This window comes from Aquarana catesbeiana, linkage group LG05 (assembly GCF_042186555.1).
Source record: "Aquarana catesbeiana isolate 2022-GZ linkage group LG05, ASM4218655v1, whole genome shotgun sequence".
NCBI classification, from domain to species: domain Eukaryota; kingdom Metazoa; phylum Chordata; class Amphibia; order Anura; family Ranidae; genus Aquarana; species Aquarana catesbeiana.
In genome coordinates this window covers 6,035,266-6,059,644 of record NC_133328.1, presented here as the reverse complement: position 1 = coordinate 6,059,644, position 24,379 = coordinate 6,035,266, and the positions used below count along the sequence as shown (strand labels likewise).

Genomic DNA, 24,379 nt, shown 5'->3' with positions numbered 1-24,379 from the left:
ACACCTCAGATCAGCCCCAATTCCTTCACCTTCACACCTCAGATCAGCCCCAATTCCTTCACCTTCACACCTCAGATCAGCCCCAATTCTGTCACCTTCACACCTCAGATCAGCCCCAATTACATCACCTTCACACCTCAGATCAGCCCCAATTACTTCACCTTCACACTTCAGATCACCCCAATTCCTTCACTTTCACACTTCAGATCACCCCAATTCCTTCACCTTCACACCTCAGATCAACCCCAATTCCTTCACCTTCACACCTCAGATCAGACCCAATTCCTTCACCTTCATACCTCACCTTCACACCTCAGATCAGACCCAATTCCTTCACCTTCACCTTCACACCTCAGATCAGCCCCAATTCCTTGACCTTCACACCTCAGATCAGCCCCAATTCCTTCACCTTCACACCTCAGATCAGCCCCAATTACTTCACCTTCACACCTCAGATCAGCCCCAATTCTGTCACCTTCACACCTCAGATCAGCCCCAATTCCTTCACCTTCACACCTCAGATCAGCCCCAATTACTTCACCTTCACACCTCAGATCAGCCCCAATTACTTCACCTTCACACCTCAGATCAGCCCCAATTCCTTCACCTTCACACTTCAGATCAGCCCCAATTCCTTCACCTTCACACCTCAGATCAGCCCCAATTCCTTCACCTTCACACCTCAGATCAGCCCCAATTCCTGCACCTTCACACTTCAGATCACCCCAATTCCTTCACCTTCACACCTCAGATCAGCCCCAATTCCTTCACCTTCACACCTCAGATCAGCCCCAATTCCTTCACCTTCACACCTCAGATCAGCCCCAATTACTTCACTTTCACACTTCAGATCACCCCAATTCCTTCACCTTCACACTTCAGATCACCCCAATTCCTTCACCTTCACACCTCAGATCAGCCCCAATTACTTCACCTTCACACCTCAGATCAGCCCCAATTACTTCACCTTCACACTTCAGATCACCCCAATTCCTTCACCTTTACACTTCAGATCACCCCAATTCCTTCACCTTCACACCTCAGATCAACCCCAATTACTTCACCTTCACACCTCAGATCAGCCCCAATTCCTTCACCTTCACACCTCAGATCAGCCCCAATTACTTCACCTTCACACCTCAGATCAGCCCCAATTCTGTCACCTTCACACCTCAGATCAGCCCCAATTACTTCACCTTCACACCTCAGATCAGCCCCAATTGCTTCACCTTCACACCTCAGATCAGCCCCAATTCCTTCACCTTCACACCTCAGATCAGCCCCAATTCCTTCACCTTCACACTTCAGATCAGCCCCAATTCACCGGCACATCTGCCCCACCACTGTACCCCCTGCTCATCTGCCCCATTACTGTACCCCCCTGCTCATCTGCCCCATCACTGTACCCCCCTGCTCATCTGTCCCACCACTGTGACCCCCCACACATCTGCCCCACCACTGTACCCCCCTGCTCATCTTTCCCATCACTGTGACCCCCTGTACATCTACCCCACCACTGTACCACCCCGCTCTTCTGTCCCAGCATTGTAACCCCCTGTACATCTGCCCCACCACTGTAACCCCCTGCTCATCTGCCCCACACTGTACCTCCCTTCACATCTGCTCCACCGCCGTACCCCCATGCTCTTCTGTCTTACCGCTTAACCATCTTCTCATCTGTCCTAACATTGAACTTATCTGTTCATCTGCCCCACCACTGTAACCCCCTTTCTAGATGAGACACATCTACCTGTCCTGGCACACTCATCCTGCTGATCCACCTCTCCCATCCAGCCCATGTGCTTGTATGTGATGTATGGGATCTATATGATGTATATGATGTATGGGATGTCACATACAAACATCTGGAATAGATGCGCAATGATGAGCTCAGGTCAGGGGTATTTTCTGAAAGCAGTGGGCCTGTGTGCAGGATTAGAACTGCACTCAATCTCCTCCCCATCACAAAAGCTGACGATCGCAGCTACAGCAAAGTTAGAGAACCAAACAATGTTTCCCATCTTTTACCATATGTGGGGGCACAGTGCCTCCCCTCAATGCAATTGCAGTGTGGGCAATTCTGAAATTGGAATGCATTAGTGTCTCACTGACACTTCCCTGTTCTGCTGATGGGGAGGGAGTCGAGTGTCGGCAAAAGAGGATTTGAGTGCCGCTGGCGGCACCAGTGCTGGGGGTTGCCTACCCCTGCCATAGACATAACTCGTTTTGTTAATAGTTTAATAAATTAATATAAATTAATTTTCAACCCCAACTTATTTTTTCAGTTAAACCCAAATCATTTTGACACTACAATTATGTCATAAGCAAATTAGTTTTTTGCTAAGTAGCACACTGTTTGCTATTTAGTATGCCCTAAATAAACACATTCCGTACACATTTTGAAGCTAAACAAAATTTAACCGGTGGCCATTACTTATTAGGAATGCTACACACTCCCCAAAAAAAGTAATCAATGTACCCAGGGCATTTGTAGTATGTCCTGTATTTCTGCCTTACAGCTGCTCCTCTCCTCACTCTAACCAGCAATTCACAACTGTGTAAATACAGCTGCTGTAGAAGTTTCTCCTGTCAAACCTTTGACACAGTGTTTAAAACCACTCTGCAGACTTGTGATAGAGCAGGGGTAGGCAACCCGCAGCACTGGTGCCGCCAGCGGCACTCAAAGCCTCTTTTGCCAACATTCGACTGACTCCCCATCAGCAGAGCAGGGAAGTGTCAGTGAGACACTAATGCATTCCAATTTCATAATTCCCCATGCTGCACCTGCTTTGAGGGGAGGCACTGCGCCCCCACACATTGTAAAAGATGGGAAACATTATTTGGTTCTCTAACTTTGCTGTAGCTGCGATCGTCAGCTTTTGTGATGGGGAGGAGATTGGGTGCAGTTCTAATCCTGCAGTTATGATCCTGCACACAGGCCCACTGCTTTCAGAAAATACCCCTGACCTGATCTCATCATTGCACATCTATTCCAGATGTTTGTAGGTGACATCCCATACATCATATATATCATATACATCCCATACATCTCATATATCACATACAAGCATGTGGGCTGTATGGGAGAGGTGGATCAGCAGGATGAGTATGCCAGGACAGGTAGATGTGTCTCATCTCTGCTTCCTTTCACCACTCTGCATATCACACATATCATAGATGAGAAAAGGGTACAGTGGTGGGGAAAATGAGCAGGAGGGTACAGTGGTGGGGCAGATGAGCAAGGGGGGTACAGTGGTGAAAGAGATGAGAAGGGGGTTCAGCAGTGCGACAGATGAGCAGGGGATTACAGGGGTGGGGCAGGAGAGCAGGGGGAACAAAGGTGAGACAGCTGTGCAGGAGGTACAGTGGTGGGGCAGATGAGTAGATGGGTTCAGTGTGTTAGGACAGATGAGAAGGTGATTCAGCAGTGAGACAGAAGAGTATGGGGATACGGCAGTGGAGCAGATGTGCAGGGAGTCACAGTGGTGGGGCAGATGAGAAAATGGGTACATTGATGAAGCAGATGAGCAGGAGGGTTACAGTGGTGGGAGGGATGAGAAGAGGGTTCAGCGGTGGGACAGAAAAGCAGGGGGGTACAGTGATGGGGCAGATAAGCAGGGGGTTACAGTGGTGGAAAAGATGAACGGGGGGGGTTCACTGTTGGGACAGATGAGAAGGGGGTTCAGCGGTGGGACAGAAGAGCAAGGGGGTACAGCAGTGGGGCAGATGTGAAAGGAAGTGCATTGGTGGGACAGATGAGCAGGGGGTTACAATGGTTAGGCAGAAGAGCAGGGGGTACAGTGGCGGGGAAGAGGAGAAAGGAAGTACATTGGTGGAACAGATGAGTAGGGGGTTACAGCGGTAGGGCAAAGGAGCAGGGGGGTACAAAAGTGGGGCAGATGTGCAGAGGGGTGCTGAGAAGAAAGGAGGTACATCGGTGGAACACATGAGCAGGTTTTACAGTGGTGGGGCAGAAAAACAGGGGGAACAGAGGTGGGACAGATGTGCAAAAGGTACAGTCGTGGGGCAGATGAGAAAGGGGGTTACAGTGTTAGGACAGATGAGAAGATGGTTCAGCGGTGAGACAGAAGACCATGGGGGTACGGCAGTGGAGCAGATGTGAAGGGAGGTACAGTGGTGGGGCAGATGAGCAGGGGGGTCACAGTGGTGGGACAGATAAGCAGGGGGGTACACTGATGGGGCAGATGAGCAGGGGGTTACAGTAGTGGGACAAATGAGCAGGTGAATTGGGGCTGATCTGAGGTGTGAAGGTGAAGTAATTGGGGCTGATCAGAGAGGTGTGAAGGAGCAGGAATTGGTGCTGATCAGAGGTGTGAAGGAATTGGGGCTGATCAGAGGTGTGAAGGTGAAGGAATTGGGGCTGATCAGAGGTGTGAAGGAGCAGGAATTGGTGCTGATCAGAGGTGTGAAGGAATTGGGGCTGATCTGAGGTGTGAAGGTGAAGGAATTGGGGCTGGCATGAGGTGAGAGTGCAGGATGTTAATTTCTCACTACTACTCAAATAGTTTAAAGCATTTACTTTATAAAAAATCCTTTTCGTGATTGAGAGTGTGAAGTTGACAATTTTTTTGTTAAAAAATCGGCACGCTCAATTTCTTTGAAAACATTTTTCGGCACACTGTGCTCAAAAGGTTGCCTACCCCTGTGATAGAGAGTTATAAAGTAACATTGTTTATAAACATTGCCCATATTTGAGATAGCGATACAAAGTACCTTGTTTATAAACATTGATCAGACAGAAGATAGAGAGCTACAAAGTAACATTGTTTATAAACATTGATCAGACAGGAGATAGGCCCCTTTCACACGATCGGACCGTTCAGGTCCACCTGTCAGTTTTGATGGCGGACCTGAACGGGCGATCCATGTTAGCCTATGGAGCATCGGATGTCAGCGGAGACATGTCCGCTGACATCCGACCCCGTCCAATCCGCTAAAAGCAGACGGGTGACTCTACGTCCAGATCCATCGCTGGCGGATCGGGTGAGATCTGACGAAAACGGACACGCCGTCCATTTTCGGCCGATCCCTCCATAGGCGGCAGCGGCGCCTGACAAGCCCCTCCCCGCTCAGTGAGCAGAGAGGGACCTGTCATCCCCCGGCTCAGCGGAGATCAACGGACAGATCTCCCGCTGAGCCGGCGGACAGAGGAGGGCTCCGTAGAAACGGAGTCCGCCTCGTGTGAAAGGGGCCATAGAGAGATACAAAGTAACATTGTTTATAAGCATTGATCAGACAGGAGAGAGAGATACAAAGTAACATTGTTTATAAACATTGATCAGACAGGAAATAGAGAAAAACAAAGTAACATTGTTTATAAACATTGATCAGACAGGAGATAGAGAAATACAAAGTAACATTCTTTTGAAAAAACTGATCAGACAGGAGATGGAGACAAAGTAACTGTTTATAAACATTGACCAGACAGGAGATAGAGAGCAAACAGTTGGTGTAATTTTGACAAACTTCATAAGGAGTATATAAAAGCAGATAATCTACTTAGCCTAACTCCTCTAAACTATATCTTTCATACATTTAGAGATGGGTGATGAGGTGGTGTAGTAATACAGCCAAGATAGAAACAATTATGTCATTACAGGAACACCTGAAGATTCAGTTCAGTGCTGAGGCCGAATGGGGCCAAAGATCCAAACTTGCAAATCCACATCCTTTCTTTCTGCAGGAGGACAGGGTCAAAGTCGCTCCTTCGTTGTAGTGAAATAAACACATAGATTCCTTTGATTTTTAACCCCGTTAGTTGAACCATTATGCACCTGTAAAAAATGCTGGGCCAATGGGCTTTCATTTTCCCTATTTTTTTTATATCTTGAAGATGTCCTCCCACTCTTACCTGTAATTATTGTTTTTTGTTTTACCCATGAAAAATTTGCAGGGAGGACTTTCAAGCATGTAGATTATCCTACTGATGACACAATGAACAAACTAGTTATTCTAAAATCTTTTGGTCCTATCTGCACAAAGAACTCCTTAGTTTTGTGCACAAAAGGGGAAGTTTGATACTGCATGGATACTTGCATTTAGCCCTCATAATATCTCCCAGCCACTGTTCTAATCGGTTCCTGACAAACTCAGAATAAGTGGTCGCAGAGATTTCAGTCTCGTCTCACCACCATTAATGATTGTGGACCTACAGGTATAATATAATGTAACCAGTAACTGTCTCAGTTCTTGCCAATGTGCACCAAACTGTGACTGATCAATGCATCTGCATCTTCCTTGGTATTAAAGTGCTTTGTCCAGCCATGCTCTCGGATGGACCTATTTTAGGCTGTGGTTAAGATCTCTTATCTGCCCTCTTGATATTTGCATTTACAGTTGTCCCTTCTCCCTTTGGGACCTTATCACTGTGGGACTGTATCACCACAATACCGGGCTTATAGTTTTTAAACTTTCATTTGTAGGCTTGCCACTGCTAACCTCTCTATGAGTAGTATGATACTCAAAACATGTTTGGAAGCTTCTACATCAAGACTGTTACACTTGAACCTATGAGAGTTGTATATGGGGTTCTGTTACCTATGGTCGAAGCCTGTAGTGTTTGTTTTGAAATATAGTTTTATGTTTTGAAATAAATATGTAATAAACTATATATATATAAATTGTTTTTAAATTAGATTTGGTGCTGGGAAAGTCCTATACACCCATGATACAATCTGTTGGATGGACAGCTTAGCAGACCTCTTCTATCGCACGTTTGCTCTAGCTCAGCTTATCCTAATACACCTGTGAGAGTAACCTTTCTCCCTAAACCTACAATACATAGTTTTTCCCTCCACATTTTTTCAAGGGTACAATTTCTACAAATCCGCAGACATTTCTTTGTTAGGACGATGACCATCAGGGAGCTCGGGAAGTGGCTCCAAGGAGAGATAGGAATAGGAGGGAGAGAGATGGGGGACATGGGAAAGTAGGAGAGAGGTAGAGGAAGTGGAGGCAAGGGGCTGAGAGAGAGAGAAGAGGTGAGAGAGGGAGATGTGGTAAGAGAGGGTGGGGGGTGGGGGTAAATAAGGGGTGGCAAAGAGGGGGGTTGGGAGAGAGAGAGAGAGAGACAGAGAGGAGGGTGGGGGTGACAGAGGGGATTGGGTGATAGAGAAGGGGATGAGAGAGAGAAAGGAGGTGGGGGTGAGAGAAAGAGAGGGGGTGGGGTGAATGAGAGAGAGGGGGGAGGGGAGTGACAGAGTTGGGGAGAGAGAGGAAAGTGGGGGGCAGAGATTGGGGTGAGAGAGAGAGGGAGTGAGAGAAGAGGGTTGAGAGAGGGGGTGGCGGTGATAGGGGTGGGGGTGAGAGAGACAGAAGGGGGGTTGAGAGAGGAGTAGGGGGATGAAAAAGAGGAGAGTTGTGGGGGGGTGAAAGAGAGAGAAGAGGGTTGAGAAAAAGAGGGGGTGGGGTGAGAGAGAGAGGGGGTTGAGAGAAAGAGGGGGTGAGAGGGGGGTTGAGAGACAGAGGGGGTGGGGGTGAGAGAGGGAGGGGTGGGGGTGAGACAGAGAGGGACGGGGGTGGGGGGGTTAGACAGAGATGAGTGCGACTCCCTCCCCCCCTCCTCACCCCTCAGCTGTTTTCTGCACATCCTGCCATTCTCACTGGGGGGCACAGACAGCATAGCTTGAGGCTTTATTTGATGGAATGGCATGTTCTGTGTGTGCGTCCGGACCGAGTGTTCATTGTCGCATACTGTAAGGATGAAGGATTACTTACTACTCAGTCCCTTCATCGGCTCCTCCTCTCCAGTCTCTTCCCTTATCCCAGGCTCCCAGGCAGTCAGCCTCCTCCTCATTCCTCGAGTCTTTCCTTACTTCCTATATTATCTCTGCCTCTTACGGGGCCCCATTCACACCTGAGCTTGGCGTTTTCAGGCAGAAAATTGCGCAATTTTACCGCAATTTTGCTGCGTTTTTTGTGGTGTTTTTTACCGTGATTTGCAGCGGTTTTTACAGCGATTTGCCCGCTTTTGTGCAGGGCAAAAGGTCACCAATGTAAAAAGCAGAAAAACGCCCAAATCTGCCCGATTCGCGCGACAAAAAAGGGTCCAGAACTTGTTTGAGCTTCAGGTGTAGGGCTTCAGGCGTTTTGGAGTGGAGATGTGAACCATCTCCATAGAGAATAATGGATTTTTTCCCCTCCAGCATTTTGTAGCTTCAGGCTTCAAGCTACAGAACGCTCAGGTGTGAATGGAGCTATACTGATCTCTGGCCGGTGCTGCCTCTGTCACCAGCAAGAGCGGTGTGCTGCCCTTGTGTCTCCACAGCACAACAGCCGCGTAATGTCACCCATTGTGTGTCCAGGCCTGGTGTCACCCCTCTGGCGGGTGTCACCCGAGTGCGGGCCGCATCCCCCTCACCCCCCCATAGCAACGCCACTGGTTAGGACCCAGTAGTGGATAGGACCCAGTTGTTGGATCCTATCCACTACTTCTGTTTCCTGGGGTTCCTAGTTCCTGGTTCTGCTTTTTTTTTTTATTTCCCCATAGCATCCTGAGATCTTGTCTTTGTTCTTTTCTTTTTCGTCTTCCTGTGTTTCGATCTAGTTCTGGTCCCCATTGACCTGCTGTGGTCTCTCCCAGATTGGGTGGCTCTAAAAAACTTACCGTCACATCATAGATTAGACAAGTAGTAGAACTAGAAATGGTGGAGGATCAATATGGACTGGCCTACAATTGAATAGTGGCCAATAATAACTAGTAAATCATGGGGTTCTTACAGAATTAGAAAGGATCAAAAATCGCACTTATAAACCACCTTCCCCCCCCCACTCCCTTGAAAGGCTAACTAGCTCATCCATTATACAGTATATGGAATACCATATTGTACTGTACCAGCAGTTGGCATTGGAGATAACATTTCGTGTTTCCTCAGTCCTGATTAAACACAACGCAGGTGAACAAGATGTGGTTTGTAGGTTGTAATTTATTTTTTTTCCATCTTTTCCCAGCTTTTAGAGTTTGAAATTAGTTGTGAAACTGAAAATTTACCCTTCGTTGAAGTCAATGTGGATAGCAATGCAAAAGAACTTTCATTGTCCATATCACTGAAGGGAAGCGACGATCCGCTCTGGAAAGGTGACATCACAGAAGGTAAAAAAAAGTTATAGTTTCAGATTAGAGGAGTTTTAACCATTGTAGCCAATAATATGATGTCACAGCCCAGGAGGTCACAAGATTGCAGAGATTGCCACATCCACTGTAACGTATAGTAATCCAACTGAGCACTATATACAGTGCCTTGAAAAAGTATTCACACCCCTTGAAATTTTCCACATTTTGTCATGTTATAACTTAAAAATGTAAATGTATTTTATTGGGATTTTATGTGATAGACCAACACAAAGTGATACATAATTGTTTAGTGGAAAGAAAATGATACATGGTTTTCAAAATGTTTAACAAGTAAATATGTGAAAAGTGTGGGGGGGCATTTGTATAGCGCCCCCCGGAGTCAATACTTTGTAGAACCCCCTTTCGCTGCAATTACAGCTGCAAGTCTTTTTGGGGATGTCTCTACCAGCTTTGCACATCTAGAGAGGGACATTTTTGCTCATTCTTCTTTGCCGAATATCCCAAGCTCTGTCAGATTGGATGGAGAGCGATTGTCAGATTGGATGCTTTGATCTAAACCATTCCATTGTAGCTCTGGCTGTATGTTTAGGGTCGTTGACCTGCTGGAAGGTGAACCTCCGCCCCAGTCTCAAGTTTTTTGCAGACTCTAACAGGTTTTCTTCTAAGATTGCCCTGTATTTGGCTCCATCCATCTTCCCATCAACTCTGACCAGCTTCCCTGTCCCTGCTGAAGAAAAGTATCCCCATAACATGATAATGCCACCACCATGTTTCACAGTGGGGATGGTGTGTTCAGGGTGATGGGCATTGTTATTTTTCCACACATAGCATTCTGCTTTTAGGTCAAAAATTTCAATTTTGGTCTCATCTGACCAGAGCACCTTCTTCCACATGTTTGCTGTGTCCCCCACATGGCTTCTCACAAACTACAAACAGGACTTCTTATGACTTTCTTTCACCAATGTCTTTCTTCTTGTCACTCTTCCATAAAGGTCAGATTTGTGGAGAGCACGACTAATAGTTGTCCTGTGGACAGATTCTCCCACCTGAGCTGTGGATCTCTGCAGCTCCTCCAGAGTTACCATGGGCCTCTTGGCTGCTTCTCTGATGAATGCTCTCCTTGCCCGGCCATTCAGTTTAGATGGACGGCCATGTCTTGGTAGGTTGGCAGTTGTGCCATACTCTTTCCATTTTACGATGATGGATTGAACAGAGCTCCGTAAGATGTTCAAAGCTCGGGAAGTTTTTGTATAACCTAACCCTGCTTTATACTTCTCCACAACTTTATCCCTGACCTGTCTGGTGTGTTCCTTGGCCTTCATGATGCTGTTTGTTCACTCAGACACTGAGCCAAGCAATGGTGGCAAAGTGAAATAAAGGAAACGCTCAGGTAAGATTAGACAGGCTATATCAACAATTACTGGATATTTAGCAGGTTAACATAAGAAAGTTTAATACATAATCTATTGCACATTCTTCTAGATGGTATAAGCACCTTGAAGTGTGCGGGTAATAGATGAAGTCCGCCTATAGGGAAAGATTTTAATATTGATCGATCGATTTGTCAAAACTTCTTGAAATAACAGGTTAGGTCTATGCCTTAATTAAATTGAGTCCTTGGTGATTTAAGTGTCATTATCTATGATCAATCCTGTTTGTACAATTTTGCAGGTATGACTATAGAGCAATTGTTTTTTCCTCTCACTCTTGTGGCACAGACGTCCCCCATTGGACCTCTTGGTGGGTCTTGGGGAGTATCTGGAATCGTGGCCATTTAAAGGGGTGAGAAAATATATTCATCAGACGATCTATATGTGATAATGACTATGTAAATTATGTTTGAGTTAATAGGAACCTTTTGGGGTTTCCTAAATGGATGTATTGTTTGTTTCAAATTAAAATTAATTTTATTCTTTTTCTATTTTAGTGGTAATGGTTTAAAATAAAGGTCCTACAAAAGCTTCAGCAGAAGCCACGTTTGTGGTGAAACATGTAGAGACAACCATTCCTTTGTAATATGACCATTGGGGTACCTTTTGCCCTAATTGTACAAGTCATTTTATACTGTTTATGTATTAATACATTTTCTATTCTTTGTATAATTGATTTTTTATTTTTTTGCACCTTAAAACTCCACTTACTGCCCTTTTGGGACTTATACATGTTCTTGTTATTTGTTCACTAAGGTTCTCTAACAAACCTCTGAGGGCTTCACAGAACAAATGTATTTATACTGAGATTAAATTACACACAGGTGGACTCTATTTACTAATTAGGTGGCTTCTGAAGGTAATTGGTTCCACTAGATTTTAGTTAGGGGTATCTGAGTAAAGGGGCTGAATACAAAAGCACGCCACATTTTTTCAGATATTTATTTGTAAAAACTTTTGAAAACCATTTATCATTTTCCTTCCACTTCACAATTATGTGCCACTTTGTGTCAGTCTATCACATAAAATCCCAATAAAATACATTTATGTTTTTGGTTGTAACATGACAAAATGTGGAAAATGTCAAGGGGTATGAATACTTTTTCAAGGCACTGTAACAAAATGAGTTGGCCAGTCATTGTTATAGTATATGTTAAAGTATATGCCAAGGGGAAAAAAATATATGCAGTACATCTCTGCTATACAGTGCATCCAGAAAGTATTCAAAGCGTTTCACTTTTTCCACATTTTGTTATGTTACCGCCTTATTCCAAAATGGATTAAATTAGTTATTTTCCTCAAAATTCTTCAAACAATCCCCCATAATGACAACGTGAATGAAGTTTGTTTGAAATTTTTGCAAATTAATTAAAAATAAAAACTGAAAAAAATCCCATGTACATAGGTATCACAGACTTTGCTCAATACTTTGTTGAAGCACTTTTGGTACCAATTGTGGCCTCAAGTCTTTTTGAGTATGATGCTACAAGCTTGGCACACCTATTTTTGGGCAGTTTCTCCCATTCTTCTTTGCAGGACCTCTCAAGTTCCATCAGGTCGGATGGGGAGCGTCCGTACACAGCCATTTTCAGATCTCGCCAGAGATGAGGTTCAAGTCTGGACTCTGGCTGGGCCACTCAAGGACATTCACAGAGTTGTCCCATAGCCACTCCTTTGTTATCTTGGCTGTGTGCTTAGGATTGTTAACCTGTTGGAAGATGAAACTTAGCCCCAGTCTGAGGTCCAGAGCGTTCTGGAGCAGGTTTTCATCAAGGATGTCTCTGTACATTGTTGCATTCATCTTTCCCTCAATCCTGACTAGTCTTCCAGTTCCTGCCACTGAAAAACATCCCCACAGCATGATGCTGTCACCACCATGCTTCACTGTAGGGATGGTATTGGCCAGGTGATGAGCGGTGCCTGGTTTCCTCTCCAGACATGACGCTTGCCATTCAGGTCGAAGAGTTCCATCTTGTTTCATGAGACCAGAGAATTTCTTTCTCATGGTCTGAGGGTCCTTCGGGTGCCTTTTGGCAAACTCCAGGCGGGCTGTCATGTGCCTTTTACTGAGGAGTGGGTCCTGTCTGAGCACTCTACCATACAGGTCTGATTGTTGGAGTGTTGCAGAGATGGTTGTTCTTCTGGAAGGTTCTCCTCTCTCCACGGAGAAATGCTGGAGCTTTGTCAGAGTGATCATCAGGTTCTTGGTCACCTCCCTGACTAAGGCCCTTCTCCCCCGATCGCTCAGTTGGCCGGGCGGCCCGCTCTAGGAAGAGTCCTGGTGGTTCCAAACCTCTTCCATTTATGGCTGATGGAGGCCACTGTGCTCATTGGGACCTTCAATGCTGCAGACATTTTTCTGTACGTTCCCAAGATCTGTGCCTCCATACAATCCTGTCTCGGAGATCTACAGACAACTCCTTGGACTTCATGGCTTGGTTTTTTCTCTGGGAAAAATTGGTGACTCGCGCTGAACAAATTAGTGGGTGTGGTTGGTTTTTTCTCTGACATGCACGGTTAACTGTGGGACCTTATATAGACAGGTGTGTGCCTTTTCAAATCATGTCCAATCAACTAAATTTACCACAAGTGGACTCCAATCAAGTTGTAGAAACACCTCAAGGATGATCAGTGGAAACAGGATGCACCTGAGCTCAATTTTGAGGTCCTGAAAAGAAAAATGGGAGAAACTGACCAAAAATAGGCATGCCAAGCTTGTAGCATCATACTCAAAAAGATTTGAGGCTGTAGTTGGTGCCAAAGGTGCTTCACCAAAGTATTGAGCAAAGGCTGTGATACTTATGTACATGGAATTTTTTTGTTTTTTATTTTTAATAAGTTTGCAAAGATTTCAAACAAACTTCTTTCACGTTGTCATTATGGGGTATTGCTTGTAGAATTTTGAGGAAAACCATGATTTTAATCCATTTTGGAATAAGGCTGTAACATAACAAAATGTGGAAAAAGTACATATAAATATATACAGCATTGTAAAGTGTTTGTAGTGTTGTGTATACATCTACTGTGTCCTCTATGTTTTAGGGGACTTGAAAGAAATGCACTCAAGTGCCGGTACGTCTGCCACCAGTGTAGGTATGTTACACCTTTACTATAACATTTATATAGTCAAAGCATTATTTTATTCTTATTTGCTTAGGTGTATGGAAACTTCTTGTGTGTCTTTCTCTGCACAATTCTCCCCTGACTTAGCTCAAGCCTTAGCCTCTGAGTTAAAATTTATACTAAAGTGTATAGAAAGGCAATTTTTTCTTTGCATTTTGGATAGTAAGAGGGTTATAACCCATCAGGTTTTTTTTAATATCTGAGTCTCATTGGGGAGATTTCCCTTTACTTCCGGTCTTAAAAAAAACAGGAAGTGAAAGGAAATCCCTCCAAACTGAGGGAATCCCTGGTTGTCACCAGAACTAGTGTGCCCACTGGAAGATTCTCCCTCTATTCCTGTTTTGCCGACAACCCAAAAGTTGGATTTTCTTTCAGTCTCAGTGATAACAGCAATCGGGACAAATGGAGACGGTGAATCTCCCTAACAGGGACACAAACAGCAATGAAATCCTGACTGGGGGTCTAATCCCTCTCCACTCCATCCAAAACTAAAACGAAAAAGTTTTGCTTTTAGTTATACTTTAACCACTTGCCGACCAGCTCACGCACATATACTGCGGCAGATTGGCTCTCCTGCATGCAAGGGTGCAAGGAGGATAGCAGGAACATGCCCGCGGGTCCTGTGGACTCGATGTCCGCCGGCAATTCGCGTTTGCGGTGATTAGAGCCAGAACGGGAAACTGCCTATGTAATTAAGGCGATTCCCCATTCTGCCAGATGACATGACAGAGATCTACTGTTCCCAGTGATCAGGAACAGTGATCTCTGTCATGTTCCAGTAAGCCCACCCTCCCTACAGTTAGAACACACCCAGGGAACACACTTAACCCCTTGTTCGCACCCTAGTGTTAACCCCTTCCCTGCCAGTGACATTTAAACATTGATCAGTGCATTTTTGTAGCACTGATCAATTTAATAATGTCACTGGTCCCCAAAAAGTGTCATTTGGCGGTTAGATTTGTCCGCCGCAATGTTGCAGTCCTGATAAAAATTGCAGATAGCCACCATTACCAGTAAAAATAATAAAAAATATAAAAGTCCCTAAATCTATCCCATAGTTTTTAGACGTGATAACTTTTGCGCAAACCAATCAATATACGCCTATTGCGTGTTTTTTTTTTTTTTAACAAAAATATGTAGAAGAATATAAATCAGCCTAAACTGATAAATAAATGTGTTTTTTTAATATTTTTTGGGGGCATATGTATTATAGCAGAAAGTAAAAAAAAAATTAATTGTTGCTCCTTTTTTGTTTATAGCGCAAAAAATAAAAACTGCAGAGGTGATCAAATACCACCAAAAGAAAGCTATTTTGTTTGGGTACAGCTTTGCACGACCACGCAATTGTCAGTTAAAACAACACAGTGCCGTATCGCAAAAAATGGCCTGGTCATTAAGAGGGTAAAACATTTCCGGGGCTGAAGTGGTTAATAAAAAAGTGCAACTTACTTCTTCTGCTGCTTTTACACTCATGCTTTAGTGTGCTGCAGTGTGATGAAGCCAGTGTAGCTTTAACATTCTGGTGAAATGGCAAATCCATACCCCCTGTTTACAGAAGAACTGTGATTTGTTCACGTTCATCACCCATCCCCAGCAGTATACAGAACTTTGAGTCGTTCTGTACAGATACTGGGAGTGAAAGAAAATACTCAGTACTTCCAGGGACTGCTTTCTCGTCTCATGTAACTCTGAGCTTATGTAGGGCTTCCTCTCCTTCACATATGCACCCGAAAGGAGTATTACAGGAGCAGAGGAAAAGTACGTACATACAGCTGGACTAGCTGGATTTGAAGTCAACTTTTTGCTTTGCCATTCATGAGCAAATCACGGTGTTCAGTTTAAATATACACAGCAACAGTGGGAATGTTTTTATTACAGATAAATTAAACCAGAGTGAAAAAAGGGAATACTTGACTGTGATTGTGACGGGAGGGCAAGCGGTACTCAGAATCCCTTGGAAAGTAGGGGATGCCCTTGTTTCAGCTCCCCATACACCTCTTATTTCTAAGTCACCCTGTGCTATCCTGGCACAGGGTGAGTGAGAAAATATATCTTGGATTACTTAAAATGGGACAGTAATATTTGTCCACAATATCTCCCAGGATGTATGTAGAGACTATTATTGGTTTGTTTGATTCTGAACTCAACCTGTTAATTGAGTGAGCTGATCACATTAGCCTCCAGGACTGGCTAGGAGACGAACAGTCTAGTCTGGCTTACCACAGGTTCTAAGGGTATTCCTCACATTGTTGTTTGTTCTAATTAACAATGTGTTGATGTTTATGGTAATGTGTATTGAATAGTCACCTAGTCTGGGTAAATGATTTAGTAAACTAGCTCATGGTAATTAGGTTACAGTTGTATTGTTAGAGGAGGTTCCAACGGCATATAAAGTCTTGTAATTTTGATTCTAAATAAAATAGTCCATGTTAGCATCTAAGCAAGTCTCGTCTTGTTTTATGCTTGGGAGCAGTTGGAATATCTGATATCTGAGTCCAGACTGGGAGGAAGTGGTATACTGACGGAAGCACTCAAGCGGAGTGAGGGACGTGGATTCTGAGTACCGCAGGCCCTCCCATCACAGTGATGGACTAGGAGTGCAGAGAGAGAGAGAGAGCACACAGAAACAAATCACAAGGAACCCAACACATGGGCATTTATTGGGAGACTTGAGGGTACAGCAGGGGTGGCGTTGAGCTACTGAACAGTTAATTGGTCCACAGGGTAGCAATGGGCATGCCACAGATAAGCAGTTCATGGAGTAACAGTGGGGCAACACGGTGGACAGTTCACAAGAAGAGATGTGCCAAACAACCCTCCCCCGGTTTGGTTTGTGCCAGAACATTGCAAAAGTTCAGACCCAAACCGTGAACCCCATTGAAGTCTATGGGACCCGAATTTGAAAAATCAAAAGTCCCCATTTTGAAGGCTTATATGCAATTAATTGATACATGTTCCCCATGGCAGTACTCGGGCCCCCATGAAAAGGGTATGGGGGCCCCAGTACTGCCCTGGGGGACATGTATCAATGGAAAAAAAAAAAAGGTTAAAAAATATTGTTTTTAAAGGAGTAGTGATTTTAATGATGATTAAAGTGAAACAATAAAAATGAAAAAATCTTTTAAATATAGTGCCTGGGGTTCCCCTTAGTCTGCCTGTAAAGCGGCACATCTGTACCATGTATGGAACCTGCTGCAGCAAAACTGACATTTATAAAGAAAAAAAAATTACACTTAAATTGATTTTCCCTGCAAGCTTTCTTTATTTAGTAAACAACGGCTTGGGGAGCCAGTCTGTATGATGAGGCCACAATTTAGTGAACTCAGAACAAGATTAGAGATTTTTTGGATAATTTATAGTGTCTTTTTGGCAGACTTTGGATGGAAATAACAAAGTTTTGCACCACAGTGAGCAAGCCTTATGTGAAGAAGCCAAATTGTAGTACACTATGCCAAGATTACATAATTACATAGTAGGTGAGGTTGAAAAAAGACACAAGTCCATCAAGTCCAATCTATGTGTGTGATTATGTGTCAGTATTGCATTATATATCTCTGTATGTTGCATTCGTTCAGGTGTTTATCTAATAGTTTCTTGAAACTATCAATGCCCCCCACTGAGACCACCGCCTGTGGAAGGGAATTCCACACCCTTGCTGCTCTGGTCTTTTTGCAGGCTTTGAAGAATAATGGAGCCCATGCATCGCAAGTTTGAGTAGGCATGAGAAGCAGAGTCCTCGGGGTCACTGAGGATTACAGTATCTGGAACTACCTCCTCCCAGCCATGTACTACTCCCAAGGTTTCTGGGGACTGAAAACCATCTCTTAAGGTTTGACGTATGTCTTCCTCTGCTTCTATGCCTCCAAAACTGCCAGAATCCTCCTCCTCCCCCTCTCCTTTTGTGTGTTCTGTGGCATCGCAAGAATGGTGTCTGCATAATGCGGGCCCTGAGAGGAAAGGACGTTGACCTCTTCCTGCTCTGCCTCGAGTGCCCTGTCCATAATGCTACGTAGAGTATGCTCCAGCAGGAACACAAGAGGGATTGTGTCACTGATGCATGCATTGTCACAGCTCACCATTCTTGTTGCCTCCTTAAATGGTGACAGTACAGTGCTTGCATCCTTTATCAGCAGCCATTGGCGTGGGGAAAAGAAGCTGAGCTGCCCTGAGCCTGTCCTTATGCTTTACTTACACAGGTACTCCTTGATGGCTCTCTGCTGCATGTGCAGCCACTACAGCATTGCCAAAGTTGAGTTCCACCTGATGGGCATGTCACAAATCAGGCAATCAGGAGTAATGTGAAGACCCCAACTCTTACATCAGCATCCATTTCTTCTCACTGCAGCAATCGGCTACAGGACAGGTTGAGGCTGGAAAGCTGGAAGGCTGGGCACTGGGACCGGATAGGTTTGAAGGAGGAACTTCCTCCTTCTCTGAATGCCAGGGCCTGGGGGAGGGGCAAGCATGTCTTTAGTTGCTAGGACATGAGCGGTCCTCACAACCAAACCCTATCAGTGAGAACAGCTGGCGGTGGTGAATGCTGTCAGCGACCGTACATTCAGAGACAGTTCTGATTGCTGCTGGCCCCCTCACAGTGCCATGGAAAGTCTGCCTTTCCTTGCTGGCCTCCCAGACATGATGGGGAATGTGCAAGTGGATGCACTTTATTGAATGAAAAGTGGTGTTTGGTGCACTTTAAATTGAGGACTGACACTGACAGAAATGTAAAAAAAAAACATGCAGCAACGGAAAAAATAAAAGAAGGTTATCCAGGACTGTATACAGAATTAAATGTTATGTAATGCGGTGTTAAACACTGCACTACACTGAAACTACACTATACTGACACACTATACTCACACTACACTAACACTCTACACTCAGAGTCACAATAAGTGAATACACTAACTCGCCAGTAGCAAACTGAGCCTTTTTCTATCTATCTCCACTCCAACAATGCAAAAGCTTCCTGTGGAAGGAACCTTTTATAGTGTGGGGTGGGACTATGAGCACTGAGCCGTGATTGGACAATGTCATCATCACTTAGTCCAATCATGGCTCTGTGCCCTAATTGGCAAAGCCTTGCACCTGACCAGATGTCAGGTGAATTGCTTCATCCAATTAGGGCCCTGGAATGCACTCTGAAGCGCACAGTGCATTGTGGGGCGCTTGGCAGGCGAACACGCCATCGAGCGCCGAGCAAATTCGGGTGTTCACCGAATGGACGAACAGGCGATGTGTGGGCCGAACTTCTTCTTCTCCTTGGCCCAAACCATTTGCCCAACTCTATTCACAAGGTAATGATAAGGAGCTACAAGGGGAAGTGATCCTTCAAGCAGTAGAATGACAGTTTGGAGGAGCGATCCACAGGGCCACAGTCAGGCCCGGCAAGGTGAAAACAGGTCCTCAGGGTGGTAGTATGGCACAGCAAGAGTTAGGCATCCATGGAGAGGAAATCTAACCCAGCACAACAGAAAAAAGTCCATGGGGCCACGATTAGGGCAAGGGTCTACTACCAGGCCCTCAGAATGGTAGTATAGCACAGCACAGATAAACAATGGGCACAGATAGCAATGGGCACGGAATGGATAGACAGTTCACAGGGTAGCAGTGGGCACAGCGTTATATGGCACAGAAAGGAAAGATGATCTTCAGGACAGTTGCAAGGGGTAATAGTCCATGGAGTGGGAATATAGTACAGCAAAGGGGAAACAGTTCACAGGGCAACAATAAGACACAGCCAGGGGGAATACTCCTCAGAACAGTAACAGCAGAGAGGGATAAGGGGCGGAAGGGTTCAAAGACTCACGCTGCGTAAGTCCAACCATCCAGGGTATTGGATGTGGTGGTCTTGACATCACTGGATCCAGGCAGGGCAATGCAGAAAGGGCTCTGTGCCCAAAGCAGACAGAGCAGGCAGGGCAATCCGAGAAGGGCTCTGGGCAATAAATCTTGGGTCCTCAAAGGTTCTTGCAGCAAGTGGCTACTGCAAAAAAAGGTTCTACAAAGTGGCAAAAAAGGGGGTTTCCGGTGTCTGGAAAGCAGCACAGACAACACAGGATTATATTTTCCAGCAGTCCCAGGATCCAGGAAGTAGCACACCACCCCTACTGAACTATCAGAGTCCAGCAGTTCTAAACACCTTCTAGTCTCCTAGAACAAAAGTTCCCCCGTGTCCATCACTGCGGAAAGCTCAGAAAAAAACTAAATCTGTCTGCGAGCATAGGGAAATTAGACTGTACTTTGAATTCAGCTAAGACTAGCATACAAGACCCGGTGCTGGCAAGTCCAGCTTCTCCAGCTACAGTACACCATGCTGCCTGTGCTTCCTGCAGAGATCAACCTAATCTCCTACCCCCTGTGGGGAACAGGAACTCATAGATTAACCGCTTCAGCCCCTGAAGATTTTAACCCCTTCCTGACCAGAGCACTTTTTACAATTTGGCACTGCGTCGCTTTAACTGACAATTGCGCGGTCCTGCAAAGTTGCACCCAAACAACATTTGTGTCCTTTTTTTCCTCACAAATAGAGCTTTCTTTTGGTGGTAATTGATCACCTCTGCGTTTTTTATCTTTTGCGCTATAAACAAAAGAACAGCGACAATTTTGAAAAAAACACAATATCTTTTACTTTTTGCTATAATAAATATCCCACGTTTAAAAAAAACAAAAAAAAAAAGGGCACATTTTTTCCTCAGTTTAGGCCGATATGTATTGTTCTACATATTTTGGTAAAAAAAATCGCAATAAGTGTATATTGATTGGTTTGCGCAAAAGTTATAGCGTCTACAAAATAGGGGATAGAATTATGGCATTTTTATTTATTTTTTTTTACTAGTAATGGCGGCGATCTGCGATTTTTATTGGGACTGCGACATTATGGCAGACACATCGGACACTTTTGACACATTTTTGGGACCATTGGCATTTATACAGCGATCAGTGCTATAAGAATGCATTGATTACTGTAAAAATGTCACTGGCAGGGAAGGGGTTAACACTAGGGGGCGATCAAGGGGTTAATTGTGTTCCCTCTGCATGTTCTAACTGAAGGGGGGAGGGGACTTACTAGGGGAAATGACAGATCGCTGTTCATACATTGTATGAACAGACGATCAGTCATTTCTCCCCTAAGAGAACTGGGAGCTGTGTGTTTACACACACAGCTCCCAGTTCTCGCTGTGTCATGAGCGATCGCAGGTGCCCGGCCGTCATCGCGCCCGCCGGCACTTGCATCGGCTCCGGGGGTGAGCAGCGCGCTCGTGCCACCGGCGCCGCCCCTAGTGGCCACGGGACGAAGCGATGTAACATAACGTTGTTTCGCCCAGCCGAGCCATGCTGCCCCAGTAAGACTGCGGTGACTGGTCGGCAAGTGGTTAATTAAGCAGACAAGCTGGCTGTTTTACACACTGTTGATTTCAAGAAAACAACACAAAAAAACATAATAATAATACATTTTCCCTCCGCTACATAGGCAACATAACATACTAGATCAAAATATTATCACAGAACAAAAGTCCAAGAACAAATTCATGAGAGCGGACAATTCTTGGCATAACAGTGTATTTTATACTTACAGGTTGCTCTCAATCAACAAAGCATGATGTAGATAAACATTGTGAAAAACTTATCCAAAAAGTGTCCAATGTGAAACAAGTTCTAGATAAACTCAAAGAACTGGATCTCCTGGACGATGAACAGTATGATATTGTGAACTGTAAGGAAACATCCCAGGACCAGATGAGAAAGCTCTTCAAGTTTGTCAGAGGTTGGGGAGATGATGACAAGGACAAGCTACTCGATGTTCTAAAGAAGACCAACAAGCAACTGATTAACAGTCTGAAAATATAATGCATTTGTGAAAATTTCCAGATTTTTTTTTCATTCTATTTTTGTGGATGGAACCAGGCACATTATTTTCTTGTTAAGTCCAGGCCAATTCTGCCTCCAGGTCATCTGGTTTATAGCATGGATCCACTCTAATGTTAAAGAACCATCTATTCCAACCTCCATACAGATGTTTAGACATGTTGGCCATCATCAGAGCAGCCCATGGAAACCATGACTCCTGGAGTACTGCTTGGGGAACAACGATACACAGTATAACTAGATAGGGTGTGATCAGATAGACAAATGAACCTAAACTTCCTTATACCAGTGCACAGCATAGTAAAGTCTTTTTACAAAAAAAGAGGATATCTCAATGCACGGATGTAGAATTGACCCAATGGCAAAAAAGGATTCTCAACGTTCAATCTGCTATCCTATTTCATTTTTTGGATATTAAATTGTATTTCAAGAATTTCTGTAACATCAGAACTGTTCTAATATAGAGTCTGTGCCTGTAATAAAGTAGAACTTTAGTCAGAAAATTAAGTCCTGCTAGATGACCTCAGGCTGGCCCCTTTTGCAGCTCTCACTCTGCACTGCACATGCTCAGTTGCTCTATATTTTTAGGAACTGTGCCAAACTTGTAGAGGCCGATCTGCTGACAGCCAAAACATTTAGTGCTACTCACGGGCTCTGGGCTTCGGCAAAATGGCTGCCTCCAGCAAGCAGAGACGGGAACAATGCTGGAGGCAATTTACAGCACACACCAATTTTGGTAGCATAATTATTAATGGGAATGTATGTTCCTTGCTAAAGAACATTATTTTTTTTATCAAGTTGTTATGGGTAAAGTTCTGCTTAAGTTACTAAACATTTTCAACATTACAGAACAAGTGCAAGTCCAGTTGAATGTGACCAACTATATATATATTATGTAAAAATGGGGGGGGGGGGGGGGGAATCAGACTCAAGCGGTAGGTGCATTTTCAATGAGTGTGCCAGTCCAAAACTGTATTTTTAAGAGCATGGTAGCCCTCTTTTATTTAAAAGAATGGAAAAGTTCACAAAAGACATCAGTAGCCCATGTAGGGGGTTCCACCATTACTATAACTTGTACAATCAGAATACTTCAGCCTCCTGGCTTACTCTCTTGCCACACAGCTGCTTCAAGCCTCAAGCAGAGGCCTTAAGCCAAAAGACTTCCTTAGAGTCAAGTTCTCTCATAGCTTACTCACGATCAGCTCCTTGTTGCTTTGTCACAGACTAAATCTGCCTCCTGCAGACATGCATGCTCTGGCTGCCCCATGCAGCCTCTCTAACTCCTGGAGATGATGAGAGTCCACCTGACTCCACCTGACTCCCATACACAGACCTCCTGTCTATTGGGTGGGGCCCTGAGCCAAATTCAGGTCACAACTAATATCCCAGCACACATTTGTGCAATCAGCATGCCTGCCTCTCCAAAAATCTGGCTTAAACCAGCAATATTCTGAGTAGCATGTGGCCCAGCTGTTACTATATATATATATATATATATATATATATATATATATATATATATATTATATATATATATTAACACACACAGTATATATAGTGACAATTTAATTCCCGGAATTTCTGCAACATAGCATCACACAGACATCTGGAGCAGCAAATTACCATCACATTTTGCATGAAAATTGGCAAAATTGGGAATGAAATTTTAGCTCTGTTACAAAAGGCTTATTTATAGTGAACATTAGGGAGGGGCAGGAAGTAGGGTTGCCACCTCATCCCTTTAAAACCGAACACATATTAATTACACGGGTTCTGTGGCTGATTAAGGTGACAATTAAACTCACTTGGTGCCTTATCTGCATTACATTAGCCTCAAAACTTGTGTAATTCATATGTGTTCAGGTTTAAAGGAATGAGGTGGCAACCCTAGCAGGAAAATGTCCATGATAACGCAAGTGGGCAGGACAAAAAGGCAAAGGATTGATGCAAATATGGACAAAGTGCAAAGCCTTGTACCCTCAGATTGAACATTGAGTGTGCAAATTATGGCAGAAGAATTGAACATGAACAGGGAAACAATGCGTCAGATTCTAACAGAGGATTTGGAAATGGGGTTCATGAATTATTGATGCCATTCTACCTGCTCCACAAGTTTGATGCCTCACAAAGATTTATGCCTTGGTATGACCTATGTCCAAATCCTGCTGCCTCTTCCTTGGCATAATCTGCTATCTTCCTAACTTTGGAGACATCTGAAGGTCTGTATCCTTATAACCAGGGGTGGCCCATCCATTAGTGGTGCCCGGGCACCGCCCCCTCTCTCCTCACCACCCCCTATATGCAATGGATAGATTCATGCATAGCATGAATCCCCGCCGTCACTCCCCGGATGCCCGATCCCTGCCACTGCTCCTCGGATGCCCGCCACCTAGATGGGGTAAGTGCCGGTGGACCAACCAGCGGACAGCGCGGGGGATGATGTTCGAGTTGCCGCGGGGGGCTCGGTTGTTTGCTCCCCCCAAACAAAAAAACGCCAACCGCCACTGCTTATAACCTCTATCTCTGCACCATAATCCCTTTAGGTTCTCATGTCTACAATCTGCCATTAATGTTGCTGTAAGACTTCTCCATCTCTCTCACACTCATCTGCTCTCCTCTCTCTGCCAGTCTCTTCTCTGCATTCTAATCAACCCAAGAATGGCATTCATGTTACCATGCCTTGCCTTAAAAAATGACTTCAATAGTCATCCCATTCCTACAGGGCTGGCCCAAGACATTGTGCTCGTCCATCCAGCAAAGAGAAATTTCCATAAAGCAAACAGATATTTCCATAAAGCAAAGAGACATCCCCAAATAGTAACAGCTCAATCCAGCAGAGACATCCCCATATATTCAGCAAAGA

General features: G+C 44.6%; 1 protein-coding gene across 5 annotated transcripts in view; it reads left to right on the top strand.

Annotated features, from left to right (window-relative positions):
- Window positions 1-22,429, top strand: part of LOC141144048 (NACHT, LRR and PYD domains-containing protein 3-like) — a 213,343-nt gene extending 190,914 nt beyond the window's left edge. For 3 of the 5 annotated variants that reach the window (XM_073629398.1, XM_073629394.1, XM_073629395.1), the window contains 3 exons: window positions 8,971-9,112; window positions 13,567-13,617; window positions 21,227-22,429. In XM_073629398.1, coding sequence (XP_073485499.1) covers window positions 8,971-9,112; window positions 13,567-13,617; window positions 21,227-21,498 — 465 coding nt within the window. In that variant the 3' untranslated portion in view covers window positions 21,499-22,429. The remainder of the gene's footprint in view (window positions 1-8,970; window positions 9,113-13,566; window positions 13,618-21,226) is intronic. The other 2 variants (XM_073629397.1, XM_073629396.1) reach the window with 1 other exon arrangement.
- The last annotated feature ends 1,950 nt before the right edge of the window (window positions 22,430-24,379 follow it).